The sequence below is a fragment of the Tursiops truncatus genome, chromosome 1, assembly GCF_011762595.2.
Source record: "Tursiops truncatus isolate mTurTru1 chromosome 1, mTurTru1.mat.Y, whole genome shotgun sequence".
Classification (NCBI taxonomy): Eukaryota; Metazoa; Chordata; class Mammalia; order Artiodactyla; family Delphinidae; genus Tursiops; species Tursiops truncatus.
In genome coordinates this window covers 69565695-69588969 of record NC_047034.1, presented here as the reverse complement: position 1 = coordinate 69588969, position 23275 = coordinate 69565695, and the positions used below count along the sequence as shown (strand labels likewise).

Below are 23275 nucleotides of genomic sequence, written 5' to 3'. Positions count from 1 at the left end.
AAAGCTAAGAGAATTCAGCACCACCAAACCAGCCTTACAACAAATGCTAAAGAAACTTCTCTAGGTGGGAAAAACAAGAGAAGAAAAAGACCCACAAAAACAAAGCCAAAACAATTTAAAAAGTGGTAATAGGAGCATACATATCAATAATAACTTTCAATGTAAATGTATTAAATTCCCCAACCAAAAGGCACAGACTGGCTGAATGGATACAGTAATACGACACATATATATGCTGTCTTCAAGAGACCCACTTAAGACTAGGGACACATACAGACTGAAAGCGAAGGGATGGAAAAAGATATTTCATGAAAATGGAAATCAAAAGAAAGCTGGATTAGCAATACTCATATCAGATAAAATAGACTTTAAAATAAAGACTGTTACATGAGATAAGGAAGGACACTACATAATGATCAAAGGATCAATCCAAGAAGAAGATATAACAATTATAAATGTTCATGCACCCAACATAGGAGCACCTCAATATATAAGGCAAATGCTAAGAACCATGAAAGAAGAAATCAACAGTAACACAATAATAGTAGGGGACTTTAACACCACACTTACACCAATGGACATATCATCCAAACAAAATATATAAGGAAACACAAGCTTTAAATGACACAATAGACCAGATAGATTTAATTGATATTTATAGACCATTACACCCAAAAGTGGCAGAATACACTTTCTTCTCAAGTGCACATGAAACATTCTCCAGGATACATCACATCTTTGGACACAAATCAAGCCTCAGAAAATTTAAGAAAATTGAAATCATATCAAGCATCTTTTCTGACCACAACACTATGAGATTGGAAATCAATTACAGGAAAAAATACTGAAAAAACACAAATACATGGAGGCTAAACAGTGCACTACTAAATAACCAAGAGACCACTGAAGAAATCAAAGAAGCAATAAAAAAGTACATAGAAACAAATGACAATGAAAACACATCGACCCAAAACCTATAGGAATAAAAGCAATAAAAACCATATGAACATCTCAATAGATGCAGAAAAAGCTTTTGACAAAAGCTTTTGATGCAGCAAAAGCAGTTCTAAGAGGGAAGTTTATAGCAATTCAATATCACCTCAAGAAACAAGAAAAATCTCAAATACACAATCTAACCGTACACTTAAAACAACTAGAGAAAGAACAAAGAAAACCCAAAGTCAGTAGAGGGAAAGAAATCATAAAGATCAGAGCAGAAATAAATGAAATAGAAATGAAGAAAACAATAGCAAGGATCAATAAAACTAAAACTTGGTTCTCTGAGAAGATAGGCAAAATTGATAAACCCTTAGCCAGACTCATCAAGAAAAAAAAGGGAGAGTACGCAAATCAATAAAATTAGAAATGAAAAAGGAGAAATCACAACTGACACTGCAGAAATACAAAGGAATATAAGAGACTACTACCAACAACTTTATGCCAATATAATGGACAGCCACGAAGAAATGGACAAATTCTTGGAAGGGTACAATTTTCCAAGACTGAACCAGGAAGAATTAGAAAATATAAACAGACCTATCACAAGTAATGAAATTGAAACCGTAATTAAAAATCTTCAAAAAAAGAAAAGTCCAGGACCAGATGGTTTCACAGGCGAATTCTATCACACATTTAGAGAAGAGCTAACACTGACCCTTCTCATACTCTTCTAAAAATTGCAGAGGGAGAAACACTCCCAAATTCATTCTAGAAAGCCACCATCACCCTGATACCAAAACCAGAAAAAGATATCCTAAAAAAAGAAAATTATAGATCAATATCTCTGATGAACATAGATGCAAAAATCCTGAACAAAGTACTAGAAAACAGAATACAACAACACATTAAATGGATCATACACCACAGTAAAGTGGGATTCATCCCAGGGATGTAAGGATTCTTTAATATATGCAAATCAATCAATGTGATACACCACATTAACAAATTAAGGAATAAAAACCATATGAACATCTCAATAGATGCAGAAAAAGCTTTTGACAAAACTCAGCACCTATTTATGATAAAAACCCTCCAGAAAATGGGTATAGAGGGAACCTACCTCAACATAATAAAGGCCATATATGACAAACCCACAGCAAGCATCATACTCAATGGCGAAAAACTGAAAGCATTTCCACTAAGATCAGGAACAAGACAAGGATATCCACTCTTGCCACTCTTATTCAACATATTTTTGGAAGTTCTAGCCATGGCAATCAGAGAAGAAAAAGAAAGAAAAAGAATACAAATTGGAAAAGAAGAAGTAAAACTGTCACTGTTTGCAGATGACATGATACTATACATAGAAAATCCTAAAGATGCCACCAGAAAACTAATAGAACTAATCAATGAATTTGGTAAGGTTGCAGGATACAAAATTAATGCACAGAAACCTCTGGCGTTCCTATACACCAATAACGAAAAATCAGAAAGAGAAATTAAGGAAACACTCCCATTTACAATTGCAACAGAAAGAATAAAGTATCTAGGAATAAACCTGCCTAAAGAGGTGAAAGACTTGTACTCAGAAAATTATAAAATACTGATGAAAGAAATCAGAGATGACATAAACAGATGGAGAAATATACCATGTCCTTGGACTGGAAGAATCAAAAGCAATCTACAGATTCAATGCAATCCCTATCAAACTACCAATGGCATTCTTCACAGAATTAGAACAAAACGTTTTACAAGTTGTAAGGAACACAAAAGACCCTGAGTTGCCAAAGCGATCTTGAGAAAGAAAAATGGGGTTGGAGAAATCAGGCTCCCCAAATTCAAACTATACCACAAAGCTACAGTAATCAAGACAGTATGGTACTGGCACAAAAACAGAAATACAGATCAATGGTACAGGATAGAATGCCCAGAGATAAACTCACACACATACGGTCACCTAATTTACAACAAAGGAAACAAGAACATACAATGGAGAAAAGACAACTTCTTCAATAAGTGGTGCTGGGAAAACTGGACAACTACATGTAAAAGAATGAAATTAGAGCAACTACCTAACACCATACACAAAAATAAACTCCAAATGGATTAAAGACATAAATGTAAGCCCAGACACTATAAAACTTTTAGAGGAAAATATAGGAAAAACACTCTTTGACATAAACCACAGCAAGATCTTTTTTGTCCCACCTCCTAGCGTAATAGAAAAAAAACAAAAATAAACAAATGGGACTTAATTAAACTTAAAAGCTTTTGCACAGCAAAGGAAACCATAAACAAGACAAAAAGACAACCCTCAGAATGGGAGAAAATATTTGCAAGTGAAACAACAGACAAAGGATTAATCTCCAAAATATGCAAACAGTTCATGGAGCTCAATATCAAAAAAAAAAAACAACAATCTAATTAAAAATTGGGTGGAATACCTAAATTGACATTTCACCAAGTGAGACATACAGATGGTCAAGAGGCACATGAAAAGATGCTCAACATCACTAATTATTAGAGAAATGTAAATCAAAACTACAATGAGGTAGCACCTCACGCCGGTCAGAATGGCCGTTATCAAAAAATCTAGAAACAATAAATGCTGGAAAGGGTGTGGGGAAAAGGAAACCTGCTGCACTGTTGGTGAGAATGTAAATTGTTACAACCACTATGGAAAAGAGGATGATGACCTAGAGGGGTGGGATAGGGTGGATGGGAGGGAGGCTCAAGAGGGAAGGACATATATGCATATGACTGATTCACTATGGTATACAATAGAAACTAACACAGTATTGTAAAGCAATTATACTCCAATAAAAATATATTAAGAAAAAGATACTATGTGGATTAAATGAGATAATGTAAAGAAAAAAATAGTTACAAGTAACAAATGCTGGAGAGGGTGTGGAGAAAAAGAAACCTTCCTTACACTGTTGTTGGGAATGTAAATTGGTGCAGCCACTATGGAGAACAGTATGGAGGTTCCTTAAAAAGCTAAAAATAGAGTTACCACATGACCCAGCAATCCCACTACTGGGCATATGCCCTGAGAAAACCATAATTCAAAAAGAGACATGTACCACAATGTTCACTGCAGCACTACAATAACCAGTACATGGAACCAACCTAAATGTCCATCGACAAATGAATGGATAAAGAAGATGTGGTACATATATACAATGGAATACTACTCAGCCATAAAAAGAATGAAATAATGTCATTAGAAGCAACATGGACGGACCTAGAGATTATCATACTAAGTGAAGTAGTCAGAGAAAGACAATTATCATATGTTATTATTTATATGTGGAATCTAAAAAAATGATACAAATGAACTTATTTACAAAACAGGAATAGATTGACAGACATAGAAAGCAAACTTATGGTTACCAAAGAGGATAGCAGTGGGAGAAGCGGGAGTAAATTAGGAGTTTTGGATTAACATATGCACATTATTATCTATAAAATAGGTAACTGAGGACCTACTGTATAGCACAGAGAACTATACTCAGTATCTTGTAATAACCTATAAGGGAAAAGAATCTGAAAATGAATATATATATGTGTGTGTGTGTGTGTGTGTGTGTGTGTGTGTGTGTGTGTGTGTGTGTGTAACTGATCCCATTTGCTGTACACTTGAAACTAAGAAAACATTGTAAACTATACTTCAATACAAAAAAAATAAATTTAAAAATATCATTAAAAAAAAGAATAATGAAAAGAAACTTTACACCCACTAAATGGCAAAAATTAGTTCTCGTTCCACCTGCTGGACTCTCCGTAGTAACAGCAGTCTAGTTTTCTTAAAGACTTCTACTTTGGAACAATAATGACCCCCCAGAAAATCTCACCTTGATGAAACTGTGAATTATGGATCTCAGCTGCCTCTTATCCCCACTTACTGCCAATTCAAAGCAGATGAGTGTAAGTCTATCGCCTTTCTCACAGCTGATTCTGGTCAGTCGTTCTCCATAAACCAGGACTTCCATCACTCCTGTATTATCTTGTATTTCATAATATATGCATTCATTACGTACCAATTTCTGCAAAAGAAAATTAGCATCCATCTTCTGAGAACTGGATCAGGAATTTCCACAACTTTGAAAAATATAGGGTGTTAGTGGAAACTGTTGTCTCAGACCAGTTAATATGAGCTGGAGGTCCAGAATTACAGGTACCAAATAGTGTAAGATATCTTGTTCAGTTTATCCCCCCATTTAAATTCTCTTTCTGTCTTTCCTTCCTTTAAGTCTTTGTGTGCTGGGTTCTTCTAGAAAACTGGATTACTTTCCTAATTTTTCCTGCTCCCATCTCAGAATAGCTGAGATTTCTTAAGAAAATTGGATATAGTGTGGTCTGATAAGCTTCACAGGTTTCTTTGGATCTCCCTGAGAACAAAGGCCATTCATGTCTTATTATGAGTCTCAAAAAGATGGTTGCAAGTCCTCCTTAAGCAGATTATTATTTCAATATGTAATTCTTTCCTCTATCTTCTCTATTTATTCATTCTTCCCTAATCTGCCCAATCTTGAATCTAGATCATCTACTTCCATTGTTCTAATTTCTGTATCACTTACTTTACTCATGAATTCTACAAATGCACATGTGTGCACAGTCACTTAAACAGAGTGTATGGAAAACAACAGGGGGATAGGTAAACAGCCACCCTAGAAGACATATATAATGGATTATGAAACAATACTTCACATAACGGTTAGGTCAGCTAACCTTAGTATTTCTATGATGTGTTGGGACTGAAATACCTACCCTAATTCTAAGAATTCAGCAAAATTCTGCATTTTATTGCCCATATTAATATATTGTGGAATGAAACAACTTGATTTTTCTAGCGTTTTCAACATCCATATTTCTCTTATTTGTTAATGCCAAGGTTTTTTGCTCAACAATTTTTTGATGAATGAATGTGAAGAAGTGAGAGAACTTTAGAGGTCAGATGATCAGAATCTTAGCTAACTGTGGATAAGAGCTGATTCTAGGGCAAAGTAGTCTATTGATTTCTGACTCTGGTTGTCATAGTTGAAATCCTAGCTTGGAAGGGCAATTCTTTATTCACAATTAAGTTAAGCTGTCACTGAAACAGGAGGCAGAACTCAAAGAAACAAAACCAGAAGGAGAGCTCTCTCTCTTCGCCCCCCCCACCTCTCTCTATATATCTATATATATAAACATATATAGATGGATATAGATTTGTATGTATCTATATATATATACAGATATAAACTCTGCCCTTTACTGGCTCAGGGTGGCTATGAATGGATTAGCACAGCTGTTAAAATCCCATGATTTCTGGAGGACTTGCATGCTGTTACCTTGGGAAGAAGAATGTTAAGAGATTGTCTATGTTATATTCTGAAGTGGGAAGACGGCACCCAGGTATCCCTGGTCAGGGGGGCTTTGAGTTCCTGTGTTTATGAAGTTAACCAAATTCATTCGGCAGCTAAGACTTTTACGTTCCAGGGTTGCAGAAGAAATATTGCAGAACAATGGTGTGGGCTTACCTCATGCACCAGAAACACCCCATTCACAAATGTTCCTAGAGCTTGCGAGTAAAGATGACTGATTTTAGGAGTTGCATTTGCCTTTTGAATCAGGCGTTTAGAGATCTCCATCTTTCGGTCAGGGTTAACATCAGACACAGATGAGGCATTGAACACCTCCAGGAACCCACTGCGGCCAAAATAATCTGATATGGCAATGATTTTCTTTGGGATGAACTTCTCCTTCAGGTCAACATGATAAACCTTCACTTGGAAGAACTGGCTCTCAGTAGCCACTGTGGCATGAAACATCTTCCTCTCGCCTTCTCTGACATCATATGTAAATGGTTCCGTTGCTTTCAGCACCATCACTTCTTTGGGCCCCCTCTGGAAGCCCTCCTCTCTGGAAGCTTCTTTAGGTACAGCCTTCAATCTTGGTTTCTACATAGAAGTATACACCAAAAACAGGCACAATTAAGAACAGGATTCACTCTCTAATGAGAATCATCTACGGCTAAATGTTGACCTCAACAAAGAACATAATTAAGAACATAATTAACATATTAAGAACATAATTAGGTGGAGTTGGGAAAAAAACATAATTAACATATTAAGAACATAATTAGGTGGAGTTGGAAAAAAAAAAAACCTAGACAAAGATCACTGACGTGGTATATATAATCGAATGGAATGTATGGAGATGATTTAAACAGTGAATTTTCTTCTTTTTCATTGTTTTATGAGTGTGGTAGGAAGAATACTTTTCTTTAAAAGGTTTTTTAAACCTTTTTAAACTCAAGGGAAGAACTATTTCTCCCAGGAAGAGCTATGTAGAGTACAGAGGCAGTGGGCAATAGCAATGCTGCTGTGTAGTGATTTCTAGTAGAGATGAGGATGAAAAAATCAACTTAAATTATCCCATCAACTCATTTCAGTGTGCAAGATAAGATACAAATTTGGATGAACATAAATTGCCCTTGATAGCACTGAGAGTAGAGAATGGCTCCAGTCAGAATCCATTGATCTCATCCCAGTAGATGTGGCAATTTAAAGACCCAAATTTGAAAGTCTCTTTTCAGGAAAGCAGTGTTATGTTGAAAAAGGGTTAGTAGACAGTCACTGGAAAAAAATCCCATGAACTTTCTGAATTTGGAAATGTCCTGGATAAGGGATGTTTTGAAGAGTAGCAGAATCAGCCACCCCAAAATATGTTTCTTTGGCATAGGATTATCTTAAGCTGATTATTTTGAAAAACAACATACATAGAGGAAGCTCTAAAACCAGAAAGAAAGTTGCCCTTTTGCAAGGGAAATGTGTATTTATAAACTAAATCTCCATTTCCAAGGGTGTCTCCCCCTGTGTACTAGGAAGAGAAGGAGGACTCTAAATCTCAAGAGAATACTATCACCAGAGGAGAAACTGACTTAAATTTGCATAACAAACATCACCCTTGTTTTTCCTGCTTTTCCTGGTAACCTCCACAAAACGGGCCTCCCCACACTTGTCTTTCTTCTGTCTTCACTAAAGATGGTATTTAAGCTGGGGGCTTAGGCCACCTCAGGGAGTTACTCATTCTTCTTGGGTCTCGTCTATGTATAGATGAGGTATACCTGTTAATAAACTTCTGCTAGCTTTTTCTTGACAATCTTTGCTTTAATACAGGGGTCTCAGCCAAGAACTCAGAACGGTAGAGGGGAAGTTGCTTTTCCTCCTCTACACACCCCTGTTAGAATAATGGCAGGACCCTTAGGAGAAGAATGCCAAAGGAGAAGTCAGGTGTCAGGGGACTTTTCTATGCCCCCCTGTCTACCCAGTGCCTGCACCATTTCTGAGTTTCAGGAGAGCAGTTTGAATTGGAGGGGAGGTTACTGATCTGTAAGAAGTGTGAAGGCAAGGGGGGGCCATGGGAGTTCTAGGGACCAGTTCATGGAGACAGGCCAGCTGCCTCCACAGACCAGCAGTGCTCCATGTGGTCTGACTTGTACCGTTATACAGGCCACAGCCTGGGGGTCATGAGGCTTAACTCTGATTTCTCATCACTGTGGCCAATTCTCCCTACATCCGATGCTCATTCCCAGGCCAAGTTAATCAGGAAAAACAAATCTCATACTAGTAACAACAGCAGCACCTTGACAAGAAGTGCACAGGACCTAAGGAAGAAATTATGTATCTATACTCAGGGTCATGAAAGAAGACCTGATGGACACATGTTCTTATTATGTTCATTGTGTGTATAGGGAATACTGAAAATAGCCTAAAGTCAAATAGTAAAGGATTATTTTTAAATTTATAAAAATTTAAAGATGCAGTTATTCTCTTACATTAAAATAATAATTTAAATCTATACTTCTTGAATTAAGTAGCACTTCAAGATATAGCAGGTGAAAGTAAAAACCTGAATTATAGAAAAATATGTGTAATGTGATCAACCTGGGATAAATTGATATTCTTTGTATATACATAACAAAAGGTAAAATCAGAAAGACTGTTTACCAAAATATGGCATTTGATAGAAGGGAGATTTCAGATAGTTAAAATTAATTATTTTTGTCTATGTATCTGCATTTCCTAAATTTCTTAGATGATATTACTTCCATAATTAAAAAAAAGAGAAAGAATTGGTGATAGTGCTTTGTTTGTTTCTGTATTTCTCCACCTCATTGCACCCTAATCTCTCTCACTCATGATGTATTGAGAGAAACACAGAAATAAAATTAAACAAACAAATTACTAGTTATACCCATGACTGAAGAGGAATGATTTATGTGCACATTAGGTCATAGAATATCCTAATACAAAGGGCAGCATAATAAGAGTCCGAATTTGAATGTAGGTAGGATCTCAAAATACACACTCAATAACAATACGTGTGATCTAATTAATAAAGAATTGTATGTTGTAGGGGATTAGTGTGAAGTTCCTTTATGGTTCTAGAGAACGCTGTCATTATGTTGTAGGGAGGGAAAGTACTGAAAACAGGAATCTGGTACCTTGGTTGAGGAACTGCTGGATGAGGTTGGTGGCAGCATCTGAGGAGTCTGAAGGCAGCCCTCATTTGGGATTATGCTGAAGTTTGCACATTGTGGAAGCTGACTCTGCTCCGGGCAGAGTTTCTTTTTCTTGGAGTCAAGCGTTTTATTGGTTGTGTCTTCTATTCTTTGAATCCCAAAATATGTATTTTCTTCTTCCTGGTTAATGGTTTTCAATATCAGATGAACCATAACATTTCTCTCTCTCTCTCTCTCTCTCTCTCTCTCTTTCTCTCTGTCTCTATCTCTCTCTGTCTCTCTCTCTCACACACACACCACAGGATCTTCACTCTGCCAATTTGCTCTGGAATAATAGTACATCTTCAGATACCCTCAACACCTCCCCAGCTTGGAGTCCAACCAGGATTTCAAACTTCTCTCTGCAAATGTTAAAAACTCAGGTGATCAAAATTTCATCGATCTGTTTTGGAATTCTGGCTCTACCTCTGCTGCAAACTGGCCTGTATCAACTTCACCAAGACAACACTTGGAGTAATTTATTAGTAGAAAACTCTACCAGGTTATAATGGAAGCACATCTCTGAACAATGTTGGCTGTACTTATGGACATTTTATTAACTAAGTCTTCATTACCTTATATATTTACCAAATAAGCAAATCGGTTCTATCATCTACTCTTCAAATCCAGGAAACCCAGGTCTGCATTCATTTGAATGCTTTGTTTATCAGCATACCAGAGACACTGTTTCAAATTCATAATTCCAGAGGCAGGATTCTGCTATCTACCTAGTCTCTATCAAGCAACCAAATCTTTCGTAGTTCTCAGCAATAAACAGACCCATTCACGGTTTCACCCAGGGCATTCTCAGTACATGGATTTTTATAATTGTTTAAGCCAGGGCAGGAAGTGTCTGTAAAATCAATTATTTTGACTACCTTTGGTTTCACTGATGAAAGACCATTTCTAACGTTCTGCAGTATAGAATTGCCGCAGTTCTTACCACTTCTAGCATTCATTTAACCAATCCATAAAGTATCAGTTGTTGGTAAAATTGTAGTTGAGGGAGCTGCTTAAAATGCCTGTCTCTGGCATGCAGCTACTTGATTAGAACACCCTCTGACCTTCCTTGTCACTTCATTCCTCATTAGAAGGCTTAAGAGTCTGGGCAATGGAAACAAATCTGAGATATAACACTATCCGACATAAATTTTTACAAATAAATTTCAGATATTGTAGCATCTATACAACAATATATGCAACTAAAAGCTCAAGTTTTAGAATTCAGTTAGGCTACATTTGAATCCTGGCTCTCACATTCACCTTCTGCATGAACTTGGAGAAGATTTCTAACCTCTAAGAACTTCAGTTTTCTCATATGTAAAATGGGATTAACAATAGCATCCTCGTGTGACGTTATAAAGAACAAATGAGATAGTGTACACAAAGGACACAGGTTTTAGAGTCTAGCATCATTAAATGCTCATTACCTAGAAATATCACTACATTATTATTTTACAGTAGACACAGGGCTTTCTATTTTTGCTCTGATCCACAGATGTTTCATGCTTAATGTTGGCTTTCTTGATGGAAACCCAATATAGAGGTGGTATGGGAAGCACTTTATTAAAGAAGCTTCTCTATTCACTTCTGCTACATTTAGTAATTCAATCTCATTGACAAGAGCATCTTGATCATTTTTTACATTCGGTTAAACCAAAAACTCCCATCATAACAGTAGGATTTAGGTCCCTAAAACATACTATATGGCTGGATAATACTTAAAAATAGTAATTGAATTTTTTCCCTTGGCTTATTTCCTTCACCACTCTACCCTGTTCTTGAAGCATGCCAATGTGTGCTGTTTGCTACTGGGGAGACATAACAGCAGGAATAAAAGAAAATATTGGTCTGCTTCTGTCTTTGAATCCCAAACAGAGCCTATATTACAAAGAAAACAGTTGGGAGACCCCATGATGAAGAAGAGCAAGGCTTTCCTGCTCTTTCCACTGATGAATCAAAGACAGAATGGGTCAGATCGTCTTTGTGCCAGGTCTCCTACAGAGGTGGCTGGACCCCAAAGAAGAAATGACTGAATGGTGTGTTTAGGTGTATGAGGCCAAAAGGACAGATGAGCCTCCCTGGGATTCCTGTGCTCCAAGGAGTTTTAGGGGCAGCAGAATGATTCTTATGAAAGTAGAAATGACTATGTCACAAGTTTAGGCAGATAGGACCTTAGAAAGTGTCAATTCTAAGCCTGTATGCATAGAAAAATAGGGTTGTCTTGCAAGGGGGGGCGGATATGGGGATATATGTATACGTACAGCTGACTCACTTTGTTACACAGCAGAAACTAACACACATTGTAAAGCAATTATACTCCAATAAAGATGTTAAAAAAAATAAAGAAGAAAAATAGGGTTGTCTAGAGATGTCCACATAAGTCATTGTCGTAGCAGAGAGACAGTGAGCCTGGGGTTTCAATGACTAGACCAAGGCCAGCTGGACCTAGAGGCAAACAGGCACAGATTACTAGCTCCATCCCATAAATAAAACAAAGAGAGACTATGTGAGGAATTATTAATCATTGGAGGTAACAGTAATAAAAACAATAACAAAACTTGAAAAGTCTTGTCAGAAGAAATCTGTCTTCAACTGGTATACATGGATTTGCATAGGGGGCTTCAGCCTCAGCAGCTTGGAACTTGGGTGACAAACTATTTTAGAGAATAGTGATTTAAATACTCCTTTTGCCTATGCCTCAGTCACTTGCTTATCTACCGCAGAAATAGGCATTGTACCCCAGTGTGATGATAAGCACAGGGGTCAAATCAGGGCAGAACAAAGGCAGGCTAGGATAGGAGCTGATACACACGTGTGTGTACTCACTTTTCCATTCTCATCTGGTCTTTGCTGGGAAAGAGCACTGTGAATGAAAACTACGGCCTGCCACATCCATAAACTGAGGATGCTGCAGCCATCAAGCCATCACATTACAGCTGCCCCAACGGTAAGCCCTGAGGGAACTCAAGATAGAAACAGGATGCCCGCCATCTAGCAGTCAACTGCTGCAGCCAACCCTGATGGCACACCTTGAGGAAACTCAGCATGAGAAAGCACAGGAGACTGGCCCCAGATAGCTGAGGTTCATAGCAAAGGAATGATTTCAGTGAGTTCAGACTCTTGCATCTTCCTATACATAGAAAAGTGCTAAATTCCTTAACTTGAGATATCTGGCTGTCTTTATTAACAGTAATCTTTTGATGTTCCAACTACCTGGTCTTTGTTGCAAAACCTCCTATACATCCTGGCTCCCCACTTGCTTCTTCAGAGCAGTATCTCAGAGCTATCTGAGATTCTGTGTCCCCCGCTTAAGTCCTCATATTGTCTGCTGAATAAAACATAACTCTCAACTTTTAGGTTGTGCATTTTTCTTCAGTTGACCTGCGCCTTATAACTGATGTTATAGTATAGTAACAAAGAAAAATGTACATTTATTACAGTTGCGATAAGTGCTAAAAAGGAAAAGGAAACAGATCTTTGAAAGCAAACAAAAGGAATACCTAGGACTTCCCTGGTGGCACAGCCGTTAAGAATCTGCCTGCCAATGCAGGGGACAAGGGTTCGAGCCCTGGTCCGGGAAGATCTCACATGCCACGGAGCAACTAAGTCCATGCACCACAACTACTGAGCCTGTGCTCTAGAGCCAGCGAACCACAACTACTGAGCCCGCGAGTCACAACTACTGAAGTCTGCATGCCTAGAGCCCATGCTCTGCAACAAGAGAAGCCACCGCAATGAGAAGCCCACACACCACAATGAAGAGTAGTCCCCACTCACCACAACAAAGACCCAACGCAGCCAAAAATAAAATGTAGATAAATAAATAAATTTATTAAAAAAAGAAAAAAAGAGGAATACCTAATGTATTCTGGGAGGGGGGGTATCAGTGAGGACTTGTATGAGGAAGAGATTCAGGTTTGCACCTGAAAGGTGTAGACACCTGAACCAGTGGTGAATCAGGACAAGTGATTCCAAACAAAGAAAGCAGTCCATGTCAAAACATCTGACATGGGAAGGAGCACAGAACTTTGAAAATAAACCCTATCATGTGGTGGGTGAACAAAGGGGAGTAGGGCCAGGGAAAGTGGAATGTAAGGGTGAACACACATGCATCTTGACTTGTCTGGTCACCTTCCCCTCCTCTTTCTATTCAACACAAGAGTGTAACCCTCTCAAAATTAGAGATTATTTCATAAATACATGCTTTGTAAATAGCCAAGGAGTTAGAATAGAGTGGGATCACAAAACATACACGGAAAAATGAATGAGTGATTATATTAAATAAATAAATGGTAAATTGTGGGAAATGAGATTATGATAATTCTTGTACTTATGTTGTAGGAGGTACAAGGAATGGGAATAGGGAGCAGGTACCTTGACTGAGAAACTGCTGGATGGTGTTGGTGGAGGTATAGATTTCACTGGACAACTGCTCCCAGTTGGGCATTTGCTGGTTGCTGAAGTTCCTGGAAGTTGACTCTGTTTCTGAGATACGGTCTTCCTTTTTAAGTCGTTAATTTTGGTGGCTATGTCATTTTTTTTCTCGAGAAAAAAAGATTTTTTCCTTAGTTCTTGATAATGATATTCAAAATCACATAGAACACAACATCATTTCTTTTCTCTCTTTTTTTTCTTTTCTCTTTTTTAATGTAGAGTCTTAAGTTTTCAATTTTTTTCTGAAATAATAGCACATATACAGATACCTGTATTACCTATCCTTCTCCTATCTCAACTAGGATTACAAATTTCACACTCCAAATATTAAAAGCTCAGATGAAATTTCATTGTTTTGGGATGGAATCCAGGTCCTACATCTGATGAAAACTGGCCAAAGCAGGAAGGTAAACTTCCCTGGTTATAAGGGAAGCAAATCTCAGTCCAGAATTGGCTGCATTTAAGGATGTTTATTAACTATGACTTTCTGATCAAGAAAATACACAAGTGGGTTTCTGATATCTGCTCTTCAGGCTCCTAGAAACCTACTGATATTTTGGGAAAGATTACTGGACGAAATATGGACTCTTGGAACTAATAAAAATGACAACAAGGAAACTACACCCCAAATAGAGAGTCCCTTTATATGGGAGGTCTGTCTTCAAGGGGCATGTGTGTGTGTGGGGGGGGGGGGGGTGGTGGGTATGCAGCCTGAGTCAGAGGGCAGCTTGGTTCATAGGTGAGAAACTATGTTAGAGAATAGTGGTTTAAATCCTGCTCTTGCCTACCCTTCATGTTGCCTTGGGGCCATCTTTTAGTGCCCATTCATCTCAAATACAGGCTCCATAGTCCTGGGTTGCATATAACCACAGGGCAAAACAAAAAGCAGGTTGGAATAGGAGTCAATGTCTACAGGTGTGAAATCACTTTCCCACCCCTGTCTTGTCTTCCTCTGGGACAGGTTACCTATAATCTGAGCTCCTTGTCTAGAAGGAAAGAAAAATGTAGTTATCACAGTTGTGATAAGTACTATAAAGGAATAGTAAAGTGTCCAAACAATGAGAGTATCTGATCCTTTCTTGAAAGGGGTTGTTTCAGTGAGGACTTGCCTGGGGAAGGAATTCAGGTTGGTACCTGAAGGTTGAAAGCATTTGAGCCAGAGAAGAGATAGGGATAATGAATTCCCAATCAAGGAAAGAGCCTATGTGCAAACACCTGACATGGGAAAGAGCATATAATGCTGAGAACTAGTCTAGGCCCATGGTTAAGGGGAAAGGGGTGAAAGGAGACTGAAATGTAGGGGAGAAACATACCCTTATAGTCATGTCTAATTGTCTGGCCACTACCATTCCTTATTTCAGGACCAAACATAAGACAGTCACATTCTTGAGGTCAGGAATTATTTCATAAATGCATACCTTGCCAAAAGCCACAGGACTTAGAATACATTGAGGTCTCAATATCTGCATTTGATAAATTAATGGGTGATTTTATTATATAAGGAAATTTTATATAGTAAGGGATTACTGAGAAACTCTTTCAAGGTCATGAGGATCCTTATAATATGATGTAGGGTGGTGAACATATTAGGAACAGGAAAACGGTACCTTGGTTGAAGAACTGCTGGATGGGTTTGGTGGAAGCATTTGAGGAGTCTGGGGAAGGCTCTCAGTTGACTCTGTACTGGTTACTAACAATCCTGGAAGCTGACTCTGATCCTTCTTTAGATTCATCCTCTTAGATTCATTAGTTTTTGTGGTTTTCTTTCCCTGAAAGTAGGGTTTTTTCCCCCGGTTAATACTTTTCAATAATAAAAGAAACACATCTTTACTACTGAGAAAATCAAATTTTTATTATTAGATTCTAATTATACTAAAATTTATGTCCTTGGGAACTCCAGGGAACTACATATAGTCCATCGTCTGAAGAGATGCCCAGAAGGTAAGCAGTGCACATGTATGTTGGCTTCATACAAATAGTAAGGAAAATTTTATACATGTCATTCCTGTACTCACTTCTGTGTTGATGAGAGGAGCAGTGGACTTGGATTTAGAAGATCTAAGTTTGAATTTAGTCTCTTTGAGTAGGCTTTGGCAAGCTGTTTTCCTAATCTGCTTGCTATTTTAATATACATCTAAAAGAGGGGTAATGATTTCATATTTCCACCATAGGGAATTATATTACACAATTTAAAGTGCACAGTAGTTCAGAAACATAATGGGTGATCAGTACCTATTAATTCACTGGCTCTAAGATTAATTTTCACTCTGGCCCTGGATCCCTTTTTCTCTGATTCGTTTATTTGCACGTTGAGAAATGAATAAAGAACTAAGTGTTCATAAGAAGGTAACAAGTAGAAAAGCCACAGTAAAATCTCCTTTTGTGGGACCTTAGCCATCCTACCTTCACAGGTGTATCCTTGATTGATTCAGGTCCCAAAGCTTTATCAGTGGTGGATGTAGATTGGTCAGGACTGGGTTTATTCAGCTTGCTTTTTTTCGCTGGAGTTGCTTCTTTTGCTCTGCTTCTCCTAATAACTGATGTGGTAAAAAAGAACATGATAAATCCAGAGGAGATGGTCTAAGATACCTGAAGCACCTTCAATACTATTTCCTGTCACTTCCTGCTTGTGGATCTGGGTAAGCTTGTATCTGCCTCTACTGCATTAGCCTAGCTTGGCCATAGGTGGCCAGCAGTAGCAGCATAGGTATAGGTACTGGCTCAGACTTCCTCAGTGGTTTCCTTTCTTGTCCCCTGTACCACAAGCATATTCTTCCTGTCCTCTGGACTCCTATCTAGCTCAGTCGAACACTTTTACAATCCACTTATTCTATATTTTCCTTTTAAGAATCTAAAGTTTTCATGATGCTAGTGGTGGGTCAATTTCTACAGAAGATCTATTTGAATTACTGAAACCAGAGAAAATGAATATAATCTAATTTGTGATGGGACAAAGTGGTGATACTAGACTTTGACTTTTTAAAATATGTTTTCCTAATCCAGTGGTTTTATAAGAGGCAAGTTCTTCACATCTCTCAGAGGTAGGTTTTTATTTAAGTACTGCCTCAGAGTTTTTCTAGAAAGTATAAAAATGATAGAGTAAATATGATAATAGAGCATGCATATCAACTGATTTAAATATTTCAAGAATCTACATGTTCTAATTTTGTTTCATCATTGTCTAACCTTTCTAATGTATGGAAGCCTCAGCCTTTCTCATCAGCTCCTTCTAATATTTCCTTTGCCCACACCCCCAAAATACACCCTCTAAAACATATCAGATCTCTTTGTAGGAAAGGCATCCTCTAAGTTGTCAATTTGTTGGCATCTGAAGTACTACCATTGTCATGGCTACTGAGTCCTAAGTTGGGAAACAGAGGTCTAAACTTTGACCAAATCAGGGTTCTATTTAAGGTTGAGGTCAGTACGGAGAGAGTGTGAAAGAGGTTCTTCCAAGTACCTTTTAACCTCTCCTTTCGAAGAGTTTTAGCAAGGTCTTTAAGTTCTTCTATATCTTTGATCAAGTCTATTAATTTTTCAACACAGGCAGCCCCAGGGTACCTTACTTCCATCAAGTCAGCAATCTTAATTCTGTCATAGTCATCTTGCATTTTACTAGTCAGTCTTAAATCCCTGGCCAGTAAACTCTTAATCATGCTAAACTGATAATCCTTGATGTGCTGAAATCCTTTCAGCAGAACAATTCTTTTGAATTCACTCCCCATCTCTCAAGTTAGGGATGTGCCTGCAAGAGAAAAATAACATACAGTGTTACACCTTTATACAGACAATTTAAAAGACTGGTTATATCTATGTGAGTTAACGGCATATGTCAAAGTATTATCCATGGGTGTGTGTGACAAAAAGAGACTATTACCAGATGTGTTACTGCAGAAAATGGGTTGAAAACTGCTGTATGAGAAACTTCTAAGAAATTCTCCCATTTTAATGATGATCTTGAGTTGGTTTAAGGGTGGGTATGGTGGAAGGAGGTCCAGAAATAAGCAATGGTTGCAGTGTGTCAAGTATGGACTATGCAGTGTCAAAGTCCCTGATTCCTCCTCCCATCCTTTATTGGAGCTGCAGCATACTTCTTGAATGTCTGCCTTGTTGGTTCATGACTCTTTCCACCATGTCTGAAGTGGCCTATGAACAAAACGGGCTGCAACCTCTCACCTTATACAAATATCCTTCTGCCATAGCACTACAGCTCCACGCTGGGTACCAACCCTAGTCCATCCACTTGGCACTTCCCTAGTCAGTTCTTATTAGCATCATCTCTCCCTGGGGCGTGGACCATGTTCTCTGTGTCCTATGTGCCCATATCAGTGTCCCTTTGTTGGACTTCTCCCTTCTCTCTTAGACAGGATCACAGCATTTATTGGCTGGAATTATTTCGATGGCTGCTTGATTTTTCTCCTTCCAGGCTTAATTTCTCTAATCAGTTCTTTTCATAGAGCCAGATATCTCTCTATAAAGCCACAGTTCTAGCTCACTTGACATCCTTCAACAGTTTCCCATTTTCTCTTTGAAAAAGTTCTTGCTCCATAGCCTGGCTTAAAATGCCTTGAATTATCTGCCTTTCTTTACCTCTGTAATTTTTATTATTTATTTATTGTAATCTTTGCTCTAGAAATACACACCACACCTTACCTTTTCATATTTCATGACTTTGTTAATTCCCTTCCCAAGGCCTAGAAAGCCATTCCCATCTCTCTTCCTCTGAATACCTCCTTAGAGCATTCAAGACTCAACTGAGGCTTTGTCTTCTGAAAGCTGCCAGGGGCCTGACTTGGGAGGGAGTGTCACTCTCTGGGCCTCTTTAGCACCGCCCTGTGCACCTCCTTGATGGCACTCAGTGTATGGTGTGCATTCCAGTTTTCTGTTTCAAGTCATGAATTCTTTTAGTTAGGAAACATGTGTTCGTGTACCTCTTCTATAATTGGAATGTTCAAATTCCCAGGGTTGTGAATTATTCCTTCTTGAGAGATCAGGAGCATCCTCAGTGAGATCAGGCCCATAGAGTGATGAGCCCACACTGGCCCAGGACCACCACAGTGCTGCAGACTGCCTTATCAGAAACCAGCCAATCCACCAGCAGGCCTGAAACAGCCCAAGAATCTCCTGGGCCATTGACCTGCCTGCCAGTAGGTCGAAACCAATTCTGGGACACCATGGACCCCTTAGCCAGTGGCCCTAGGCTTTGGCCCCAATGACCAACAGGCTTATACCAGCTTCAGGACCTCCAGGGTCCTGTAGCCAGTGGCCGACCCACCAGTGAGCCGGCACTAGTCCCAGTAAGCCCTGGTCCCTGGTCCTGTCCTTTAGCAAGCTGACTCCAGCCCTGGGGCCACTGGGCCCCAGACCCAACCACCAACAGGCCAACACCAGTTCTGAGACACACTGGACCCCTCAGCCAGCTGCCCCATGACCAAACCCCACTCACTAGTGGCCAGCACCAGTTTTGGGACACGCCAGAACCTGTAGCCTGCTGGCCTGCCCACCAATGGGCCAGCACTGTCCCTGGGACCCCCAAGGTTGCACAGCCGGTCACCTTGTGACCCAGACTCACCAACCATTGTCCTTAGCACAAGGCAGGGCCTGGCAACCAACTGGGGTCAGTCACACCTACCAGACTATACACGATAGTCAGCCGACCACAAAAGAAGACTTGCATAGCCCTCATAGGGTGAACCCCTAGAGCAGGGGCCCCCGAACCCTGGGCTACAGACAGGTACCAGTCCATGGCCTATTAGGAACAGGGCTTCACAGCAGGAGATGAGCAGCGGGCAAGCAAGCAAAGCTTCATCTGTATTTATAACTGCTCCCCATTGCTCGCATTACTGCCTGAGCTCCACCTCCTGTCAGATCAGCGACCGCGCTAGAGTCTCATAGGAGCGCGAACCCTACTGTGACTGCGCATGTGAAGGATTTAGGTTGTGCACTCCTTATGAGAATCTAATGCCTGATGATCTGAGGTGGAGCTGAGGCAGTGTTGCTAGCACTGGGGAGTAGCTGCAAATATAGATTATCGTTAGCAGAGAGGTTTGACTGCACAGAGACCATAATAAATCAATTGCTTGCAGACTCATATCAAAACCCTATCAGTGAGTGGCAAGTGACAAGCTGCATCTGGTGGTAGGCTTTATAGTGGCAAGTGAGTTGATGTACTTCAATTGTACAGCTGCATCTGGTGGCAGAGCTTAAGCCAGAATCCGACACATATTTTAGTCTGCACATGGCTGGCCCATTATTTTATTTACTACTTCTGTCCATGCCTCTTTCCCGCATTGCGCACTTGTCTCAGTCACAGTTTTGGCAAGCCTGCAAGCTAACCCTAGCCAAAATGAGTAAAAAACAAAAGTCACTGGAGAGCTTCTTTGAAAATGGGGAAAGACCCAATGATGAGACAGCAGAAGACTCTTAAGACTGCCAACAAAATGAAAGCTGCATTTAAAAGAAAATACCAAGAGTCCTACTTAAATTACGGGTTCATTGCAACAGGTGATTCACATTCTCCAAGCCCACTTTGCATAATATGCGGTGACCAGCTATCCAACGAAGCCACGAAACCTTCAAAACTGTTTCACCACATGGAGACAAAGCACCCTGCATGAAAAGACAAGCCTTTGGATTTTTTCAAAACAAAAAAACGTGAACACAAAGAACAGAAGCAATTATCGAAGGCCACCACTTCATCACATGTGTCTGCACTGAGAGCATCATTCTTAATGGCTAATTGCATTGCTAAAGCTAAGAAGCCCTTTACTATTGGTGAACAGTTGATCCTGCCTGCTGCTAAGGACATTTGTTGTGAACTTTTAGGAGAGGCTGCAGTTCAAAGGTGGCACCTGTTCCTCTTTCGGCTGCACCATAACTAGATGAACTGATGAAATAGCAGAGGATATTGAGGCACAATTGTTAGAGAGGATTAACGAGTCACCGTGGTATGCAATCCAGGTTGATGAGTCTACCGATGTTGACAACAAAGCAACAATGCTTGTTTCTGTGTGATATATTTTTCAGGAGGATTTGCATGAGGATATGTTATGTGCACTTTTGTTGCCAACCAACACCACAGCTGCAGAACTATTCAAGTCTTTGAATGATTACATATCAGGAAAACTGAACTGGTCATTTTGTGTTGGTATATGCACAGACAGAGTGGCTGCCATGACTGGACAGCTTTCTGGTTTCACTACTCAGGTCAACTGGGTCGCTTCTGAATGTGAGTCTACGCACTGTGTCATCCATAGAGAAATGCTGGTTAGCCGAAAAATGTCACCTGAACGTAACAACGTTTTGCAGGATGCGATTAAAATTATCAGCCACATTAAAGTACATGCCCTTAACTCACATTTGTTCACGTAGCTCTGTGAGGAGATGGGCACAGAGTACACACATCTTCTCTTATAAACAGAAGTGAGATGGCTTTCTAAAAGTAGATCACTGGTGAGAGTTTTTGAGTTATGAGAGCTGCCTCAGAGATTTCTTTTAGAAAAACAGTCACATTGGCGGCAAATTTCAGTGACACAAAATGGGTCTCAAACTTGCTTACTTGTGTGATGTTTTCAACCTGCTCAACAAACTCGATCTGTCACTTCAGGGGAGAGCTACAACTGTGTTCAAGTCAGCAGATAAAGTGACTTCATTCAAAGCCAAACTGGAATTAGGGGGGTGACGAGTGAACATTGGGATATTTGATATGTTTCAAACATTAGCAGGGATTTTGAGAGACTGAGCCAGGGCCTTCTTTCTCCCAGCTGGTACATGATCACCTATCTCAGCTTTCTAGAGAGTTTGAGCATTACTTCCCAACCACAAAAGACCCCCAAACTGGGAAGGAATGGATCTACAACTCATTTGTGAGTAAGCCAAGTGAATCGATTTTGTTCATGCTAGAAGACGATCGACTGCTTGAGACTGCAAATGACAGTGGCCTTAAAAGTATGTTTGAGACAACTTCAAATCTCCATGCAGTCTGGATTAAAGTCAAGGTGGAATATCCTTAAATTGCCACAAAAGCACTGGAAAGCCTGCTTCCATTTCCAACATCCTATCTTTGTGAAGCAGGGTTTTCTGCAGTGTCAGCAACCAAAACAAGATTATAGAGTAGACTGGACATGAGCAACACACTTCAGCTGTCACTGTCTCCCATCATCTCCAGATGGGACCATCTAGTCGCAGGAAAACCGCTCAGGGCTCCCACTGATTCTGCATTATGGTGAGTTGTATAATTATTTCATTATATATCACATTGTAATAATAATAGAAATAAAGAGCATAATAAATGTAATGCGCTTGAATCATCCCAAAACCATTCCCCCCACCTCAGTCTGTGGAATAATTGTCTTCCATGAAACTGGTCTCTGGTGCCAAAAAGTTGGGGACTGCAGCCCTAGAGCATATAGCTCTGGTGACCAGAAGGGAGTGCACTGCTGGGACAAATAGGACATCTTCTACAAAAGACTACTTCTCCAAGGTCAGGAAACATAACCAACGTACCAAATACACAGAAATAAAAGAAGAAATTAGGTAAAATGAAGCTATAGAGGAATATGTTCCAAATGAAGGAACAAAATAAAACCTCAGAAGAACAACTAAGTGAAGTGGACATAGGCAACCTACCCAATAAATAGTTCACAGAGGTGACCATAAAGATGCTCAAAGAACTCGGGAGAAGATTGGATGAACAGAATGGAAAGTTAGACGTTTTCAACAAAAAATTAGAAAATATAAAGAAGAATCAAACAGAGATGAAGAATAAAATAACTGAAATGAAAAATAAACCAGAAAGAATCAACAGTAGAGCTAATGATACAGTAGAACAGATCAGTGAGCTGGAAGACAGAATAATGGAAATCACTGAAGCTGAACAAAAATTAAAAAAAAGAAAGAAAGAAATGAGGACAGTTTAAGAGAACTCTGGGACAACATCAAACATGTTATCATTCATCATATCATAGGAGGGTCCCAGAAGGAGAAGAGAGAGAAAAAGGGGCAGAGAACATATTTGAAGACATTAATAGCTGAAAACTTCCTTAACCTGTGTAAGGAAACAGACAGGAAGCCTAGAGAGTCCCAAACAGGATCAACCCAAAGAGGACCACACCAAGACACACTGTAATTAAGATGGCAAAAATTAAAGATAAGGAGAAAATATTAAAATCAGCAAGGGAAAACAACAGGTTTCATACAAGGGAATTCCCATAAGGCTATCAGCTGACTTTTCGGCAGAAACTCTGCAGACCAGAAGGGAGTGGCATGATATGTTTAAAGTGATGAAAAAGAATAATCTACAACCAAGAATACTCTTGCCAGCAAGTCTTTCATTCAGATTTTATGGAG

The 23275-nt window shown here is 39.3% G+C and overlaps 1 protein-coding gene across 4 annotated transcripts in view; it reads right to left on the bottom strand.

Moving 5' to 3' along the window:
* LOC101325394 (interferon-activable protein 203-like) overlaps positions 1-23275 on the bottom strand; it is a 40861-nt gene that overhangs the window by 8852 nt on the left and 8734 nt on the right. For all 4 annotated transcript variants that reach the window (XR_012332323.1, XR_012332321.1, XR_012332322.1 and 1 more), the window contains 7 exons: positions 17388-17672; positions 16331-16464; positions 15535-15696; positions 13868-14035; positions 9434-9631; positions 6465-6884; positions 4797-4988 (listed from right to left, as the gene is read on the bottom strand). Coding sequence is in view for 1 of the 4 variants with exons in the window: in XM_033856778.2 (XP_033712669.1) it covers positions 4797-4988; positions 6465-6884; positions 9434-9631; positions 13868-14035; positions 15535-15696; positions 16331-16464; positions 17388-17652 (1539 nt within the window). In the remaining 3 variants the exon portion in view is untranslated. The remainder of the gene's footprint in view (positions 1-4796; positions 4989-6464; positions 6885-9433; positions 9632-13867; positions 14036-15534; positions 15697-16330; positions 16465-17387; positions 17673-23275) is intronic.